At 31.1% G+C, this 15,032-nt stretch overlaps 1 protein-coding gene, 1 long non-coding RNA gene and 1 other non-coding gene across 5 annotated transcripts in view; 2 read left to right on the top strand and 1 right to left on the bottom strand.

Moving 5' to 3' along the window:
• The window catches only part of LOC106767903, a 2,441-nt gene extending 805 nt beyond the window's left edge, over nucleotides 1-1,636 (top strand). The window contains exon 3 of the long non-coding RNA XR_001376193.2: nucleotides 1,370-1,636. This is a non-coding gene — a long non-coding RNA (uncharacterized LOC106767903). The remainder of the gene's footprint in view (nucleotides 1-1,369) is intronic.
• Nucleotides 1,637-2,592: 956 nt separating this feature from the next.
• TRNAT-UGU lies at nucleotides 2,593-2,664 on the top strand. Its single transcript has one exon. It is a non-coding gene; the product is annotated as a tRNA-Thr (tRNA).
• Nucleotides 2,665-3,168: 504 nt separating this feature from the next.
• LOC106765683 lies at nucleotides 3,169-8,027 on the bottom strand. 3 transcript variants are annotated; one of them, XM_014650380.2, is made up of 3 exons: nucleotides 7,557-8,027; nucleotides 7,402-7,471; nucleotides 3,169-6,758 (listed from the first exon to the last, which is right to left on the bottom strand). In XM_014650380.2, exon 3 carries the CDS (start codon nucleotides 6,671-6,673, stop codon nucleotides 3,689-3,691), a length of 2,985 nt encoding a protein of 994 aa, XP_014505866.1. In that variant the 5' UTR covers nucleotides 6,674-6,758; nucleotides 7,402-7,471; nucleotides 7,557-8,027; the 3' UTR covers nucleotides 3,169-3,688. The 3 variants fall into 3 exon arrangements, with proteins under 3 accessions (XP_014505866.1, XP_022640078.1, XP_022640079.1); XM_022784357.1 differs by having other exon boundaries at nucleotides 7,732-8,027; XM_022784358.1 differs by having other exon boundaries at nucleotides 7,780-8,027.
• Between the last annotated feature and the right edge of the window lie 7,005 nt (nucleotides 8,028-15,032).

Raw genomic sequence — 15,032 nt, 5'->3', positions numbered from 1 at the left:
ACACACACAATATTATTAAATGGAGTTGAAATGTTAAAAATTTTGGTTAATAGAAAATATGTGTAAGGATCACTTTTAATATTAAAAACTTGATATTGAAATAAGAATGGGGTACTGGTTGTTCAGAATAAGTTTGATAACCTTTAGAATTAAAGTTACTTTTTATAGAATTAACGGTCTATGTCTTATAAATTGCTGGATGAACTTAGTNTATTAGATTATAATATTTTATCAAATGGTTATTTGCTGTTATGATTCTCGTACTTTATATAATAATATATAACTTTTATATGAATATATAACAGTATGAAAACTTGACAGGTTAAATTATATATAATATTATATTATATTATAAGTATTAAAACTATTAAGTTTGATGTTAGATTAAATTTTTGGCTAACATACACGTTGTTTCGTTTCTCAATATATACATATAAGTTAAGAGTTGGTATAAATATTTTTCATAATTTAATATGAAGAATTATCATGTATAGAAAATAAATAATAAAAGTTGAATATTTATAAGTATTGTGGTTTGTGGTTNAAAGTCGTAATAATTTTATGTGTTGGGGAATTTACTTTATGTCATAATATTTTATATAGTGTAGTAAAACTTTGTGTGACAAGGTAATGTTTATTATTGAGATTTAGTGTGGAATGTATTGAAATTGTGCTATGAGCCTTGTGATTTATGAGCAACGCATGTTATTGAGCAATGCGTATCTTATTGCGAGAGATGTTACAAATTTGGTGATTTGTGATTGGTTAGTTAAGGCATATGGATTGATTAACGTTGTTTGCTCTACCGAATGTCATGTATGTATGTCTATCTAGGTGACTCGTGTGACTTGAAATAACATGACTGTGAATTGATGAACTTGAGTGTGAATTGAACATCTCAGGGTGAGATGAGTGGATGTGATTGTAGAGATGTTGTTGTTGTCTGCATAATGTTGGGAGCTTTGAAATGGTATGTCTATCCCTACACTCAAAGCATTGTTCATGCTCAAATAGAGAAGAACAGTGTGAGTGGTGAGAGTAGAGGGAGGTCCTCGTCTATAGTCTTGGAGTTTAGACATAGACAGATTGGGGGATTTACCTTGTATAGTGTTGGGGATGGGCCAGCTGAACTATGCAAGTGCAAAGACAACCAATAGCTAGACAGTTATACCAAATCCGGATGAGTCCCGTTGAGTATTTGATGCATGGTTTGGTTGGTATGCCTTGTTTGTTCTTTAATTAAGCATGATGACATTGATTGACTTATTATATGTATGTTGTTTGTTTACCTAGCTCACCCTTACTTTTGTGTTGTATGTTGCTTGGGTATGCTTTCTTTTGCGATGATCATCCACTTGGATGGGAGCAGATGTTGTTGAGGAGGTCCCCTTGGAGCAAGTGCTGGAGGACGCTGACGCTGCTACTTAGCTCTCTTTAGGATTTCACTTATTTAGCTTATGTTATTTTGAGATACTAATTAGATTATTTTGAAATACTCTGCTATGATTAAAGTTTTAAACTAGGTCATTCTGGATGACTGTAATCCTCCAATTAATCGCAAGTCATACTCTGACTGTTCTCTTTATTTGAATGATGACGCCTATATAATATGATTGAGGTTATTATATATTTGGGATGTCACAAATATATATTTTTATATTAAATATTTGATATTATCATGTTTAATTTTTTCATGATTTTTTTATAAAAATAATTCATTAATATTAAAATAGTAAGAAAACGATATTTGTATAGATATAAATATACCTATTATCTGGTAAAAATGAGAATAAAACAAATATTTCATATGCATTGAATAGAAAAATAAAAATAAATAAAAATGTTTACTTCAAAGATAGAAATAAGATATTGAAATTTGTCCAGTTTCGTCCCATTATCATCTCAAATGAAGTTATAACTTTGAAGAAATAATGATGAATGCATGAATTACTATTAGATGCACTTCCAGGCAAAACCTAAAGAATTTACTTCAAGATTTCCCATTTTCATGCAAAATTTCCTTATGATGAAGAAGAATAGAGTTTCAAGAACCTTGGAAAGAACAGTCTACTAAGTTCCCTCTCTCCTTAATTTTGTTAATTTCTATAAAACTTTTATTGTAAGTACACAAAACGATGCACTTTTTGTTTTAGAAAATTGAAATAAATTGTTTTGAAATTAGAACGCTCAAATTCACGTTCAATTAAGATTTTGGATTGAAAATAAGTTTTCTAATCTATAATTTAACCTTGTTCACATTTTTTTATTACTAAATCTCTATGATATAAATGTGTATTAAAAATTAATATAAAATTTCTCATATTATAAAAAGAATATAATAATTAAAGTGACTTATACTTGTTGATCGAAACTAGAAAACAATAACATTTTTAAGAATAAAATATCTTCTTATTTTTCTTTCACTTTTTTATTTATCTATATAAAAATTAATTTTATTTCATTCCTTCTTAATTTAATCAATTCACGTCTCCCTCTAAGTATTATTATTATGTCCTCTACTTTCCATTTACTTCATGTCAAGCACAAAAGGAAAGTATGTATTAAAAATAATTAAGCATATAACATCAAGTGGCCCTTATAGCTCAGTGGTAGAGCGTCAGTCTTGTAAACTGAAGGTCCGTAGTTCGATCCTGCGTGAGGGCAACTTTCTATTGTATTTTTTCTCGGTTTTATTTTCAAATATGCTTTGAATCCTCACATATACACATAAAGAATAATTTCTGACAATACATACAATCTAAATGTATTTATTTATCAATTTTCAATTGTATAGAACATATTATCACTTTTTTGTCTTTATAAATCAAATATTTTGCAATCATTCAAAATTGTAATACCAAAAATAGGATAGATATACGAAATAAATTATGATTTTTGAAATAAAAAAGTAAAATGTTAAAAGTAAATTATTTGTTGAAAAAACAAAAATAAAATATAGCTATCTTTATATTTCAAATAAGACATGTATTACTTGATTAAATTACGTATCCAAAAAACTTAACTATCATAATTTGAATAATTACTTATTATAGTAATAAATTAATTAATATTTAAAAATTTTGCATTAAACTAATCCTAGTTAAGTAGAGTTAAGAACTGAAACACAATGATTATAGAATGTAATAGATTTAAAATTAATAAATATTTCTGCATAACTAAAAACAGATTTATACATAATAACAATAGGGACTAATCAAAGACCACAATATTGACAATAACCAAGATATCATATGTAGCAAACACAGCATCAGAACTGTTGAAAAAAAAAGAAGACAAACTATAGAGTAAATTACACAACACATTGTGAAATTTGTTGAGATCGTGCAGGTGATGAAAAAGTGAAATGCTGAGAAACTCCTTGTACTGGCAGAAGGTGCTTGCTTATTGATGGCTCAAGCTAAGATTTTTACAACACAAACACAACTAATCAAGTTTGGCATTAGTGCAACGCAACAGTGGGAAATGGCAAATTAGTTTGCAAAAAGTATCTCCAGAAGGGTAATTAACCAAGTGAAGAAGGAGGAATAGTTCTTAAATCAAATTGTATCTCGTATTAGACTTTTAAAATATGCTGTAGAAAGTACGATGAAAGAGTATACAGAAGTAGTTTTATTCTAAAAATCTAGTGTATGATTCTAGAGTTTGCTTACAAGATGCAGAATAAAGTTTATGCCGAAGCTCGAATTTGGACATTTGCAATTAGTCTAGTGAGTTTGCTTAATGTTTCACGAGCAGATATGGTATCTGGATGATCTTCACCACAGATTGAAGTCCTGATGAAAACAGCCTTCCTGATTAGATCATCCCCTATGTCAAATTGTGCACCTCTGAGCATTAGCTTGCCCCTGGTCTCAAGCACAGTGGCTCTACACAGAGCCAACTCTTGCCAAAGGCAAGGATTCAACTGAGCATTAGTCTGGATGGACCTCCAGCACAGTGATTTGTCGAACCACTTGTCAACTGGGGTAACCAATGCTTGGTCTGCAGCCTCCAAGGCATTGGTGCAAAGGTGCAGAAGCTCTAGAGCAGCACTGCATCTGGAGTAGGTAATGAAAGTGTGAATTGCAAGAGGCAGAACCACCTTTTTAACAAGATATAATAGCTCTGAAACCTCTAGTTCAACAGCCGCAGGATTGTGACCAAATGCAAATAGCAGAAAACATGCAGCCCATAAATGCTCTATGCTTTTAGATATTGACCCTTGATTCATAACAGCCTGAACCATTGCTTGTGCAGATCCGGTAACTTCTCTTTTCCGAGCATACAGTTTGATCATTTCATTGAAATGTATATGTCCTTGCTTAGTACTACTCCTTGCAATATTGAATCTTAGCAGCAGAGAGCATGCTTCTAGTTCTGATTTTTTGGTGTGTGAGGATGTGAACCCACATGTTAAGGATTGCAGTAATTTTCTCCAGAAACAAGTCCCCTTTTGCTTTTCTGGTATCTTCTGAGCAGCAAGTGCCAATAAGGAAACTGAAACTGCACAAGGTGCAAACCATCCGCTTACCAGTACCATTCTGGTTGCCAAGCTCCTCGCACCGTCTGCATGATCAAATATTGAGAAACAAACATCAAGGAGTTGCAGGAGGAAAGTGTTCTGCCGGAATGAGTGAGCTTTTTTATTACACCAAGACATGTCCTTCAAGGGCATTCTGTTTATGGTATCTAAGAGCCTGCTTGGTGTTATAGGTAACTCAGACAAAATTCCACTGACAATGGCCAGGCCTAAAGTCAACCTTCCAAGCTTTTCCTCAATTGTTCTAAGAGCATCAACCTCTGCAACTGGATACTCCTTGCCACTTCCCAGCATTAGAGACATTGCCTCAACTCCAGACAAGTATGAAAGCTTCAGAGGTTCCAAGTTCATCACACGAGGAAGGCAAGTTGATATAATTACATGGGTCTCTCCACCAAAACGAGGGAGAAGATCCATCACAAGTTTGTGATCCCACCAATCCTTTTCGCTTTCCAAATTATCAATGATCACAAGATATGGAATGTTTCGCATTAGCTCTTTGCGAATTCCAGAAACAGCAGCTTCTTCCTGTTCTTCAAATCCTTTTATCCTAGTTTTCTCCAAACTATTCTCAACACTCGCATCTACTTCTAAAAAGGACCTGAGGTTAAGATAGTTTTGCCTAATATACCTACTCTCCCCTCCTATCCATAGCACCATCTTGTATCTCTGGTGAAACCTGTAAGCAAACTCAAGAATAAGTTCTGTTTTACCAATTCCTGAATCTCCTGATATGCAGGCAATGCCTTTCCCATATAATATCCTCATTCCTTTTTTCCGCCTAGTATACTTTCCACCTCGTTTGAGCCTTGATCGCCTGTGAGAAAACTCAATGCTTTGCATTTCAATCTCCTTTTCTGACTCCTTCCACAGAACTGGTGTTTTTTCCTCCCTGCTTCCATTTCCCACATGCCTTTCCTCTTGCACATTACTCTTGCTGCGACAAATAGTCAAATGCCTTCTTTTGGGTCTGGCCTTAAGATCAATATAGTCTTGCCTTGAATCTCCAGTAACATCCCCAAAAAGCATAAACTCCAGTTGAGAAAGCTCTTTCTTCCTACCAATGAAGTTCTCATTCCGAGTGAAAGGTAACTCCTCTTCTTTCACTTTCTCCCTCCATTTTGTTAAATGCTCAGCAGCACTTCTTCTGCCTAACTTCATTGCTAATAATGTGACAGCCATCAGTATGCAATCTCTCCAGTTTCCATCCTGAGCTTCCAACTTCCGTTCTTCAACACGTGAGAGGCCATGAACAACATCTTTCCACTCCTGCTCCAACCCTCCATACAAAAGCCAAAGCTCCCCTCCATGTTTTTCCCACAGCTCACCCCTCTTCTCAATTATATCCCTCACAAGACAATCAGCTGGACTCAGATCAAAATATATAGGGACCAAGTTCTTCTTGCCAGAGAAAAATTGCAGTTCCTCAATTGTGTACGGATTCTTGAAAGACTTCCTTGTTATAATTACTATCCCATAAGAAGCCACGTCCATAGCTTTCTCTGCAATGCTTAGCTTACAAGAGTTCCTATATCCAGCTCTATCTGATACAAAACAACTTATGCCTTGAATTTCCAACTCGACACGCAGCCAATTGGCAAATCTTATTAGAGGAGGTTTACGACCATGTAATCCTATATAGACATCACAACTCTTTAATCTATAAGAAGAAACTGATCTAGAACCTGGTGTTGAAGATATTCTTTTGTTTCTGCCTTTCTTACTTCTCTTATCTTTCTGTCCAGAATAACTATCATCATAGGGATGGAAGTGACCTGACACAGTGCAACTAGAGATGCCCACTGAGGAAGATATGCGGTCAAGTTTCTGTAAATCACCAGCACTACAGCCCGCCGGAGATGCAGCCACCTCAGAGAAGGTGCATCCAACATTCACTAGAGACTTCGGTTCTGGAATCCCTGAACTGCTACTGGGGGCAGCTTCATCTAGATGAATTCTGTCAATGGGAGCATCCGGTTGCAAAGACTCTGATAACTGACACGATGATGATCTTGGAGAGAAAAATGGTGACTGATTAGCTGAAAAAAAAGCTGAAGATGAGGATGACATGTTCCTTAAACTTGGTGTTGTCAAGGGTCCAACTGTGGTTGAGCTCTCTTCTTGGATATCCATCCTTGAAGTTAAAGATGGTGTGTGAATGTTTTCCGATTATGGAAGACACCATGTCCCATGCACATAAAATTTGTTGGAAGATGAACTGTGAAGTTTGAGGAAAAGAGTTCATCAGTCAGAAGCTGCATTCTAAATTTCCAATCATTCGGTGTTCCAATATTGCAGAAAAAAGCAAAACTGAATGTTCTGCACTGTATGCTTATGATGCTACAAAGCAGAAATTAGTAATATAAAAGAACAAAGTAAAGAAGGGGTGAAGGCCAGACAAAGTCCGAGACTTTTAAGAAAAAGTTAACCGTCCCACCATCATCTATGTTACATTCTATAGATCTCAAAATTTCCAAAAAGGAAAAAAAAAAAGATAAATTGGTCAAATCACAAACAGTAATTACCAGTGGTAGGAAGCATGATGGTCAACCTAAAAAGAATATTTACTTTACAAAAATGATGGTGACCCTGAACAGACAAGGAAACGTAGCACCAATTTGGAACATTTATTGCTGTTGTTACACATACAACAGGATCCAAAATCAGAAATGCAAAAACGCAACTCACTTGAAGAAAACTCATAATTCGTTGTTTAGTAATTCACCAACCAAATTTAAAAGCAAGGGAAGGAAGAATCAATGAGAAGAAGAAAAAAATAAATAAAATATAACACCATCCACAGCTATCAAAATAATTAATTGACAAAACTGCATTGATGTGGTTCAGATCTGAATACTTACTAGGCAGAGAAACTGAAACACCGTGTCATACATTCACTGTTTTCCTTCCAAACCGACCAATCTCTTTTCTCTGCAAAGGTCAACAAAACGATCCAAGCATTCAAATTTGCAAGCAGTGTAGGAGTAAGAAGAAAATAGTGAAGCAAACTACTTACGAAAATTAAGAGACACATCATTAGAAGAAAAGCCAAAAAAAGGAAGAAAACATATAGCTGAGTAATTGGTAATGAGTGAAGTGAGAAAGAAAGTATGGTGTCAGACTCAGACACCCATTTGAGAAAGAGATGAAAAGGAGATAAACTGAAAGAAATGAAGGCAAAAAGCGGCAACTTTATCAGGAGGTGTTGATGGGTGCAGAAACTGCGGCTAAGTCCTTACAAGGAGTGTTATCTTTGGATGTGGGTTGTGTGACAGTGGTTTGACTTGTGAATCTTTGGCTACGGTAGCGTTTTTATTGTGCCTGCAAGGTTCAGAATGGGGTGTCAAGAGTGAAGAATGCTATGGATCTGACTTGGGTGTGGTGGAATCGAAGTAGGCTCCACGCCCATTTATACTACTGTTAAATCTTGCAGATGCCCACTATCATTTCGGCATTTGGATTCGCATTTTTTAAGCTCTTCTTCTTTGTTTTCGTTTGTTCTTTTTTATATATAGATATATATATATATCTGTGTTTTTCGGTGGATGCTTTTAAAGTTAGCTTTGATTAAGATAATCCAGAACAAACCTGGTCTTTTGTACTTTGCTGGGTTTTGTGACGTGTTGAAATTCTAACTTAAGGAATTGAGAATGGAAAGTATCACAAGAGATTGGTTGTGAAATTTGTGACGGAGACTAAAGTTACATTCTTCTCTCGCTCTTCTTACACAATACCCAATTCATCTTCTCATGCATTGCATATCCATTTTTTTTTCCTATGATAATATGTTGTTAATAGGATTCAAGACAAGGTTTTTCTCGAAAAAGATTATTTGATACTTTTAAACTTTTTTTATATTATCTTTTTCTATTTTTTATTCTTTTTTAAATATAAAAGTTTACATTTTTATAATTATTTTATAATATTTTTTTTCATTTTATTTTTCTTTAAAGTTGTCATAAAACATACATATTTGATTATGGTGGTAATGTTTTTCTATGAACTTCTTTAATAAGTACTCAAAGATCTTTTTAAGAATTGAGTCATATCCTGGAAAAGTATCAACACACAAACTAAACGGACTTGGTTAGATTGAAAGTGACATCAAAATCGTAAAAATGAGTTAAGAATAGACGTGCTAACAATTATAACCCATAAAAATGAATTGTTTTTTTTTTTTTTGAAAATATATGTTAACTTGACATGGATTCGGTTGCTCGACATTATAAGTGATAAAAGATAGAAACAATCAAATATAAAATATTAGAATTTTTTAAAATAAATCACACTCGTGTGTGTGGCTATATATATATATATATATATATATATATATATATATATATATATATATATATATATATATATATATATATATATATATATATATAATATAGGTTTGATAAATTTCAAGTCTTCTAATTAAATCTATCAATAATTAATTTCATTAAATAAAAAAGTTGTTTTTCCAATTTATATTGTCATTTTTATTTTTATTTTTATAGTATAAACCATCATAGATGAATAACCAAATCTCTCAATGTTTTCAATGTAAAAAAAAAAGTTATGATGATTTCAAATATATTTGAAATATCATTATGAGTTCAAATGTAATTTAATAAGATTTAAAAATTTATTAGTTATTATAAAAAGTTATAATAAAATAAAACAAACATAAAATAAAAATCAATTTAATGGATATTGGATTATAAAAGAGATTACGATTCCTCTCTTTTCACAGTTACACATAATGAAGGTGTGAAAGGAAAAAGAAAGACGAAAAAATAGTTTGAGAAACGAAGGTTGGAGAATAGAAAGATTGAATAACACATTTCATAGCTAGGATCTCATATGAATGAATGTCAGTATTTTACAATGATTATGTTGTGAGAATTGTAAATATTAAAATCCTATAATAGTTTTCTAGAATGACTTAAGAATGTAGAAAAATTACAAATGAACTTACATATGTAGTATCAGAATATGTGTTGTTAGATTTATAATTCTTTTTTATGATGTTTGGTTCCAAATGTTTTACCAAATCAAGATAAAACCTAACCATGAATTTAAGGATTTCTCAATAAAAATTTCGAATCCTATTTTAAGTTTTTTTCTCCAAATTAGTAGAATCCTAATTATGAAATTTAGGAATTTTATGTTTTCCGCTGCAATTTGATTTCAAACTGTAATTGTGTGTTGCTTATGATAAAACTATGCTTGAATGAATTGAATATGATTGATGTTTCGCTACATGTTTATTATGTATTAATTTATCATTGTAAATTTAAAAGTATTTTCACTTGTGGATTGAAAACAATTCAAGAATTAACACTCATAGGTTTCTTGAATTGGTTTTTCTTATGTCCTTTAATCTATTAATTCATTGAATAACTTGAATCCATTGTTATGTGATTAGAATGACTAATTGCACATTTTAGGATGTTAATGTGGATTGAATTGGGAAACAATCTTGTTACCTGAATTAAAACTAGTGTTTTAATTTTATTATGTAAATAATGTATCTCTGATTTTATTTAAAATTAAGGAAAATGTTATGTATGATTTATAGTAATTTAAGATATTTGTTTATTTGAAATGAAGCATGATCAATTTTGTTAGTCACCACATTAACCAAAATTTTAATGTTAATTGGTTTTAAGTTATTAATATTTTTATTTCAAATACCTCTAATATAGATGTTAAATTATGAATAATTGATTTATGGGTTAATTAAAGTTTTATCATAAGACATTTAAGATAGTTTAAATGTTGATTAATTGTTCTTATAATGAATGAGCTTGACTTATAATTAATGAGCATGATTATAGATAATTTTACATGTGTCACCAATTTTATTTTTATACCAAAGATAATAGGTGAACTAGTTGATGCACATTTTAATTATCATTAATGTAATATGATTAGTATCATTATGTTTATATATATATATATATATATATATATATATATATATATATTAATTAGTGGATCTCCAAAAGAAAACATTAGTATACATAGTACGATTATTTATGCATTAGTGCAAAATATACTATTTATAGAAACTATTTATATTGGTTGAAATCCACCAAATATAAAAGGTGGTGTGGTGACAATTTCATAAATATGAGAAGCTTTTTTTATATCAGTTGAATCCATAACCGATATAGAAAGTTGACACGATAACTTTTTTGTAATAAATAAGAAAATCTTCTATATCAGTTCTAATTATAATCGAGTATAAAAAGTGGACTCTATAACCTTTTTATAATAATTAATAAAATCTTTTACACCGGTTATAATTATAATTGGTATAGAAAGTAATTTAAAAAATATATATATAAATACATTGAAATCCTAAATTTTCCATATCTTAACGGTAGCGCTTATACGGGCATCTTCTTCCTTCATTCACTGTTAGCATTCAAACTCCTTAAACCATGAATCTACACATCTGTAGACCTCTGAACACCATCACCGTTGCAATGACTGCAGCCATGATCGTCGACGAAACTACAACCATGGATCTACACTGTCGGCAAGCCTTTCCCTCTCGGAGGAGAATCTTTCTTTGCATGCAAAGTAGTGTAAGAGAAAGAGAGACCAATATTGAAGTTGGCTGGAACAACTTACCAACAATTTGCTGAAGGCTTTCCACCTACCATTCTCTTACAACAATAGATTGCAAAGAAAATGATGGAACAACCTTTAGGTTAGGGAAAAGTGGAAAAAAGTGACAACTCGCTTTCCGTCATCCTTGACTCCCACCTAGTTCGCAGACTTTTGGGCATTCTTCTTCATGGATTGATGATGGCCTACTAAGGGAAAGTCAAAAAAAGTTTATTGTAGAAAAAACTGAATCCTTCCTAATTCTTTCCATTGGTTACAGTTTTCACTTATCAAGAATGATATTCACTCCATTTAATGTCTTACGAGTAGCCAATCAAGTGGCTAACAAGCACGATATGGAGCTTTAAACACAAAGTAGTAACTTTGAAGTTGATCAGGATTTTATTTATGTACTGCTTCAGGGTAGAGTTATCGTGTTCAAGTTTTCGTAAGGCTCTTTGGTGCCTCTATTTGATCACAAAAAAAAAGTGAGCCAACTAGTCTTAAGGTTTCTCACTTTCCAAATTAGTTATCATTCAAACTCCACCACATTTATATTGTTGACAGGATTTTATTATTGGGTTTGCTTGTTAGTAGTTTAAGTTAATGTTGTGATAACATGCTCATGTCAACTACAAAGTTTTTGAGATTCAAAATGAGTATATATGAGAGTTTTCTACACTAGGAAAAAAAAACAAGAAAGAAGAAAACACTATATTTATAGGACATGTTGTCATTTGGATTTTGTTCTTGTTGCCAAATTACATATCTTTTGTCCTTGATTACTAAAGTGATGTTCTTAGGAGTACTTTCAATGTTTCGTGTTGATGTTCTTAATTAGTCTTTATCTTAAACTAGTTTTTCTTTTGTAGGAGTTTCAAGGGCTGGAAGAAAAATGTTATATCAATATTCCTTGTGGATTTTTTATACTGATTGTACTTTTAACCAATACAAAAGATGACACTTTCTATACCAATTGTGAAATTCGTATAAAAAAGTCAATATTTTTTATACTCCATGCTTTTATATTGATTTTAGATCTGATATAAAAAGTCCTTTTTAACCAGTATAAAAAGGTTTTTCTGCACTTGTGATGTTTAGATATGTATTTATGACTCAAAAGATTAATGTTACGCATGTGCAAATTACAATCTATGTTTGTTTAGATATGTATTTATGACTCAAAAGATTAATGTTACGCATGTGTAAATTACATTCTATGTTCTGGTATCTTTACATTCACTCATTACGTTCGTTACAATCTTCGATGGATTCAATTTTTATGACTGGAGTGAGCAAGTTCAATTTTTCTCAGGTGTATTGGATATTGATTTGGCTTTTCAAATTGAAAAGCTTGTTGCTATCACTGGTACTAGTAACAATGAAGAGAAAATTCATTACAGACTTAGGAAAGGTTAAACAAACTTAGACTTAGGAAAGGTTAAACAAACTTAGACTTAGGAAAAGTTCAACAAACTTAGCCTGATGTTTATGCTAATGATCAAAAGTAACATTAAATATGCTCCTCTTAAAACTGAGAATGTGAAAGAGTTTATGAAATAGTGTATCTTATTCTTAACTCAAAAACAATTTTCAATTGCCACCTTTTAATTTTAGAAAAAAGAAAAAAAGATTTAGAAATTATATATACTTTTCTTTTGCTGGTTTTTGGTTCTATCCGAAAGCACCATCATAGATTTAACTATAGGTTAAATCAATAATTTAATTTAAGGCTCATTTAATTAATGAATTAATGTTTATTGCATATAAGTATTTATTTACAAGTTTACAATCGAATAAGAAGTTGGATTACACTTTTTCTTTTATATAAAAAGTGACCTATTTTTAAAAAATTGTCAAAGATTTACTTCTCTCATGTATTATTTATATTTTTTATAAATACAAATTACACATATTTAATTGCTTGAAAATATAAATTAGGAATATATCTAAAACAATTAAAAAATATATTATAATGTAGAATTAAAAAATTAATTAACAATATCATTTCCTTCAATATATAGAAACTAATTTATAAACGTAAATATGTGTGGGAAGAAGGAACAGCAGAAAAGGACAGTGTGGTATTGACTTACAGCAAATTTGATTAGGGCATTAGAACGTGAATCCAAAACGCTCTTTTTAAGGGATGGCGATGGGAAGCATATGCCCCCATGTGAGACCATTAACAAAACTTTGTCGTTTTAATGGCTCCCATTCAGACACATTCTGCTAACAAAAAGACAAAAATAGTTTGAATTTTAGGGCACTTCAAATTCTTAGTCATCAAAAGCTGTGTCCCCACAATCTTTTATGTGTGCCAGAAAGGAAGGACACAAATTCATCATTAATGGACCCAAATCATCTTCATTGCTTTTCAAAATCAAAACAACTTTAAAATACTAATCACACTGTCATACCAGTTCAATTATGGTTTATCTTTTATTTCTCTAATTAGCCATTTTTCAATGTATGTATAAAACATTTATTAACTAACATTTTTTTAAAATTTTCTAATATTCTTCTCTTTCTCTTTCACAGTTAACTTCTATATTCTTCACCTATTCATTTTTTTAAAAGTTGAGATATTTAAACATTGAGTTAAGAGAAACAGAATCCTGACATCAAATTTAGATATTATTTTTTTCATAATTGCATGCAAGAGTTTTATGTATTAATTTTCATATTGGTCCAAGAATTATAACTCAGAAAAAAAATTTAAGAGTAGTAATGATTTTAAACATCACAATCAATTATTTTATTTATGAAAAGTTCAACTAAAAGCTTATTTTCTAAAATTTTCTTTGTACTTTTTTTTAACTTTTTCAGTCTTTTATCTATTTGATGATCAAATATCATCAATATATTTATAATTGAGAGATTTATACTTTTGACTAATGATATAAAATATAATAAGTTGATTTTTTGTTCTATTTTTTAGTTGGTTTAGTGTTTTGAAACATCTAACTAAAAATAACTCAAAATAAATTTTTATTTAGTTGTGATCATTATGATATACTTAGATTTGTGATATTGTGTTCGTGTAGATAGTTAGATTATCATGAACTAGAATTATAGGAGTAGCTCTAAAGCTAGTTTAATTATATAAATTGTTTTTTATTTGATGAATTGAAATTATTGTTATTTTGAGTTAAATTGATTATCTGATTGAATAGAAATTGTATCTAAAGAACTTATTGGTTATAATGGGATTATCCAATTTGCTCTACTCGAGGTCTATTATGAATTAAAATAATGTATTTTGAACTAAAGAAGGGGTAGAATTACTTTGATAGACAAATTAGATAACATATTCTCGTTAAATTAGGATCAAATTTACTAATATGGGGTTAGGTGGTGCCACAAAACCATCAAACAAAAAGCATAAAACTAAAATCAGTTCTGATGGTTAAAGCACAGGTCACTGGACACTCACTTGACAATGAGTTCAAATGGTCTAGGACAATTCGTGCTACTTTGGGACTGTTAGATGCTCACTTGACAATGAGCTTTAGAGGAGTGGTTATTAGATGTCCAATGGAGGTCGTTGAATGCCATATGAAAGTGAATTTTAGAGAGTTCTAAGGACTTAAGACAATGGGCACCAAACAGGTTTCGTCGGGTGATGCTCCTTGAATAAGATAATTTACATGATTTAAATTATTTTAATCATGTTTAATGTGTTGATGTATTGATCAAATGAATGAAATAATGAAAAGTATGATGCATGCATGGTTGTATAGATGATGAAAGTGTAATGATTTTCAAGGAAAAAGTATTATATTGATATTGAGTTGAAGGGTGTATTGAATAATGATTATCTGACTCTGTTAGTATCCAACTCACATAAAGAAAGACATTTAGCTATGAGAATCAATAGAGGTTCCTA

Source organism: Vigna radiata, chromosome 7 (genome assembly GCF_000741045.1).
Source record: "Vigna radiata var. radiata cultivar VC1973A chromosome 7, Vradiata_ver6, whole genome shotgun sequence".
NCBI classification, from domain to species: domain Eukaryota; kingdom Viridiplantae; phylum Streptophyta; class Magnoliopsida; order Fabales; family Fabaceae; genus Vigna; species Vigna radiata.
Note: the sequence above shows the minus strand (reverse complement) of the source record. Positions and strands in the feature narration are given on the sequence as shown.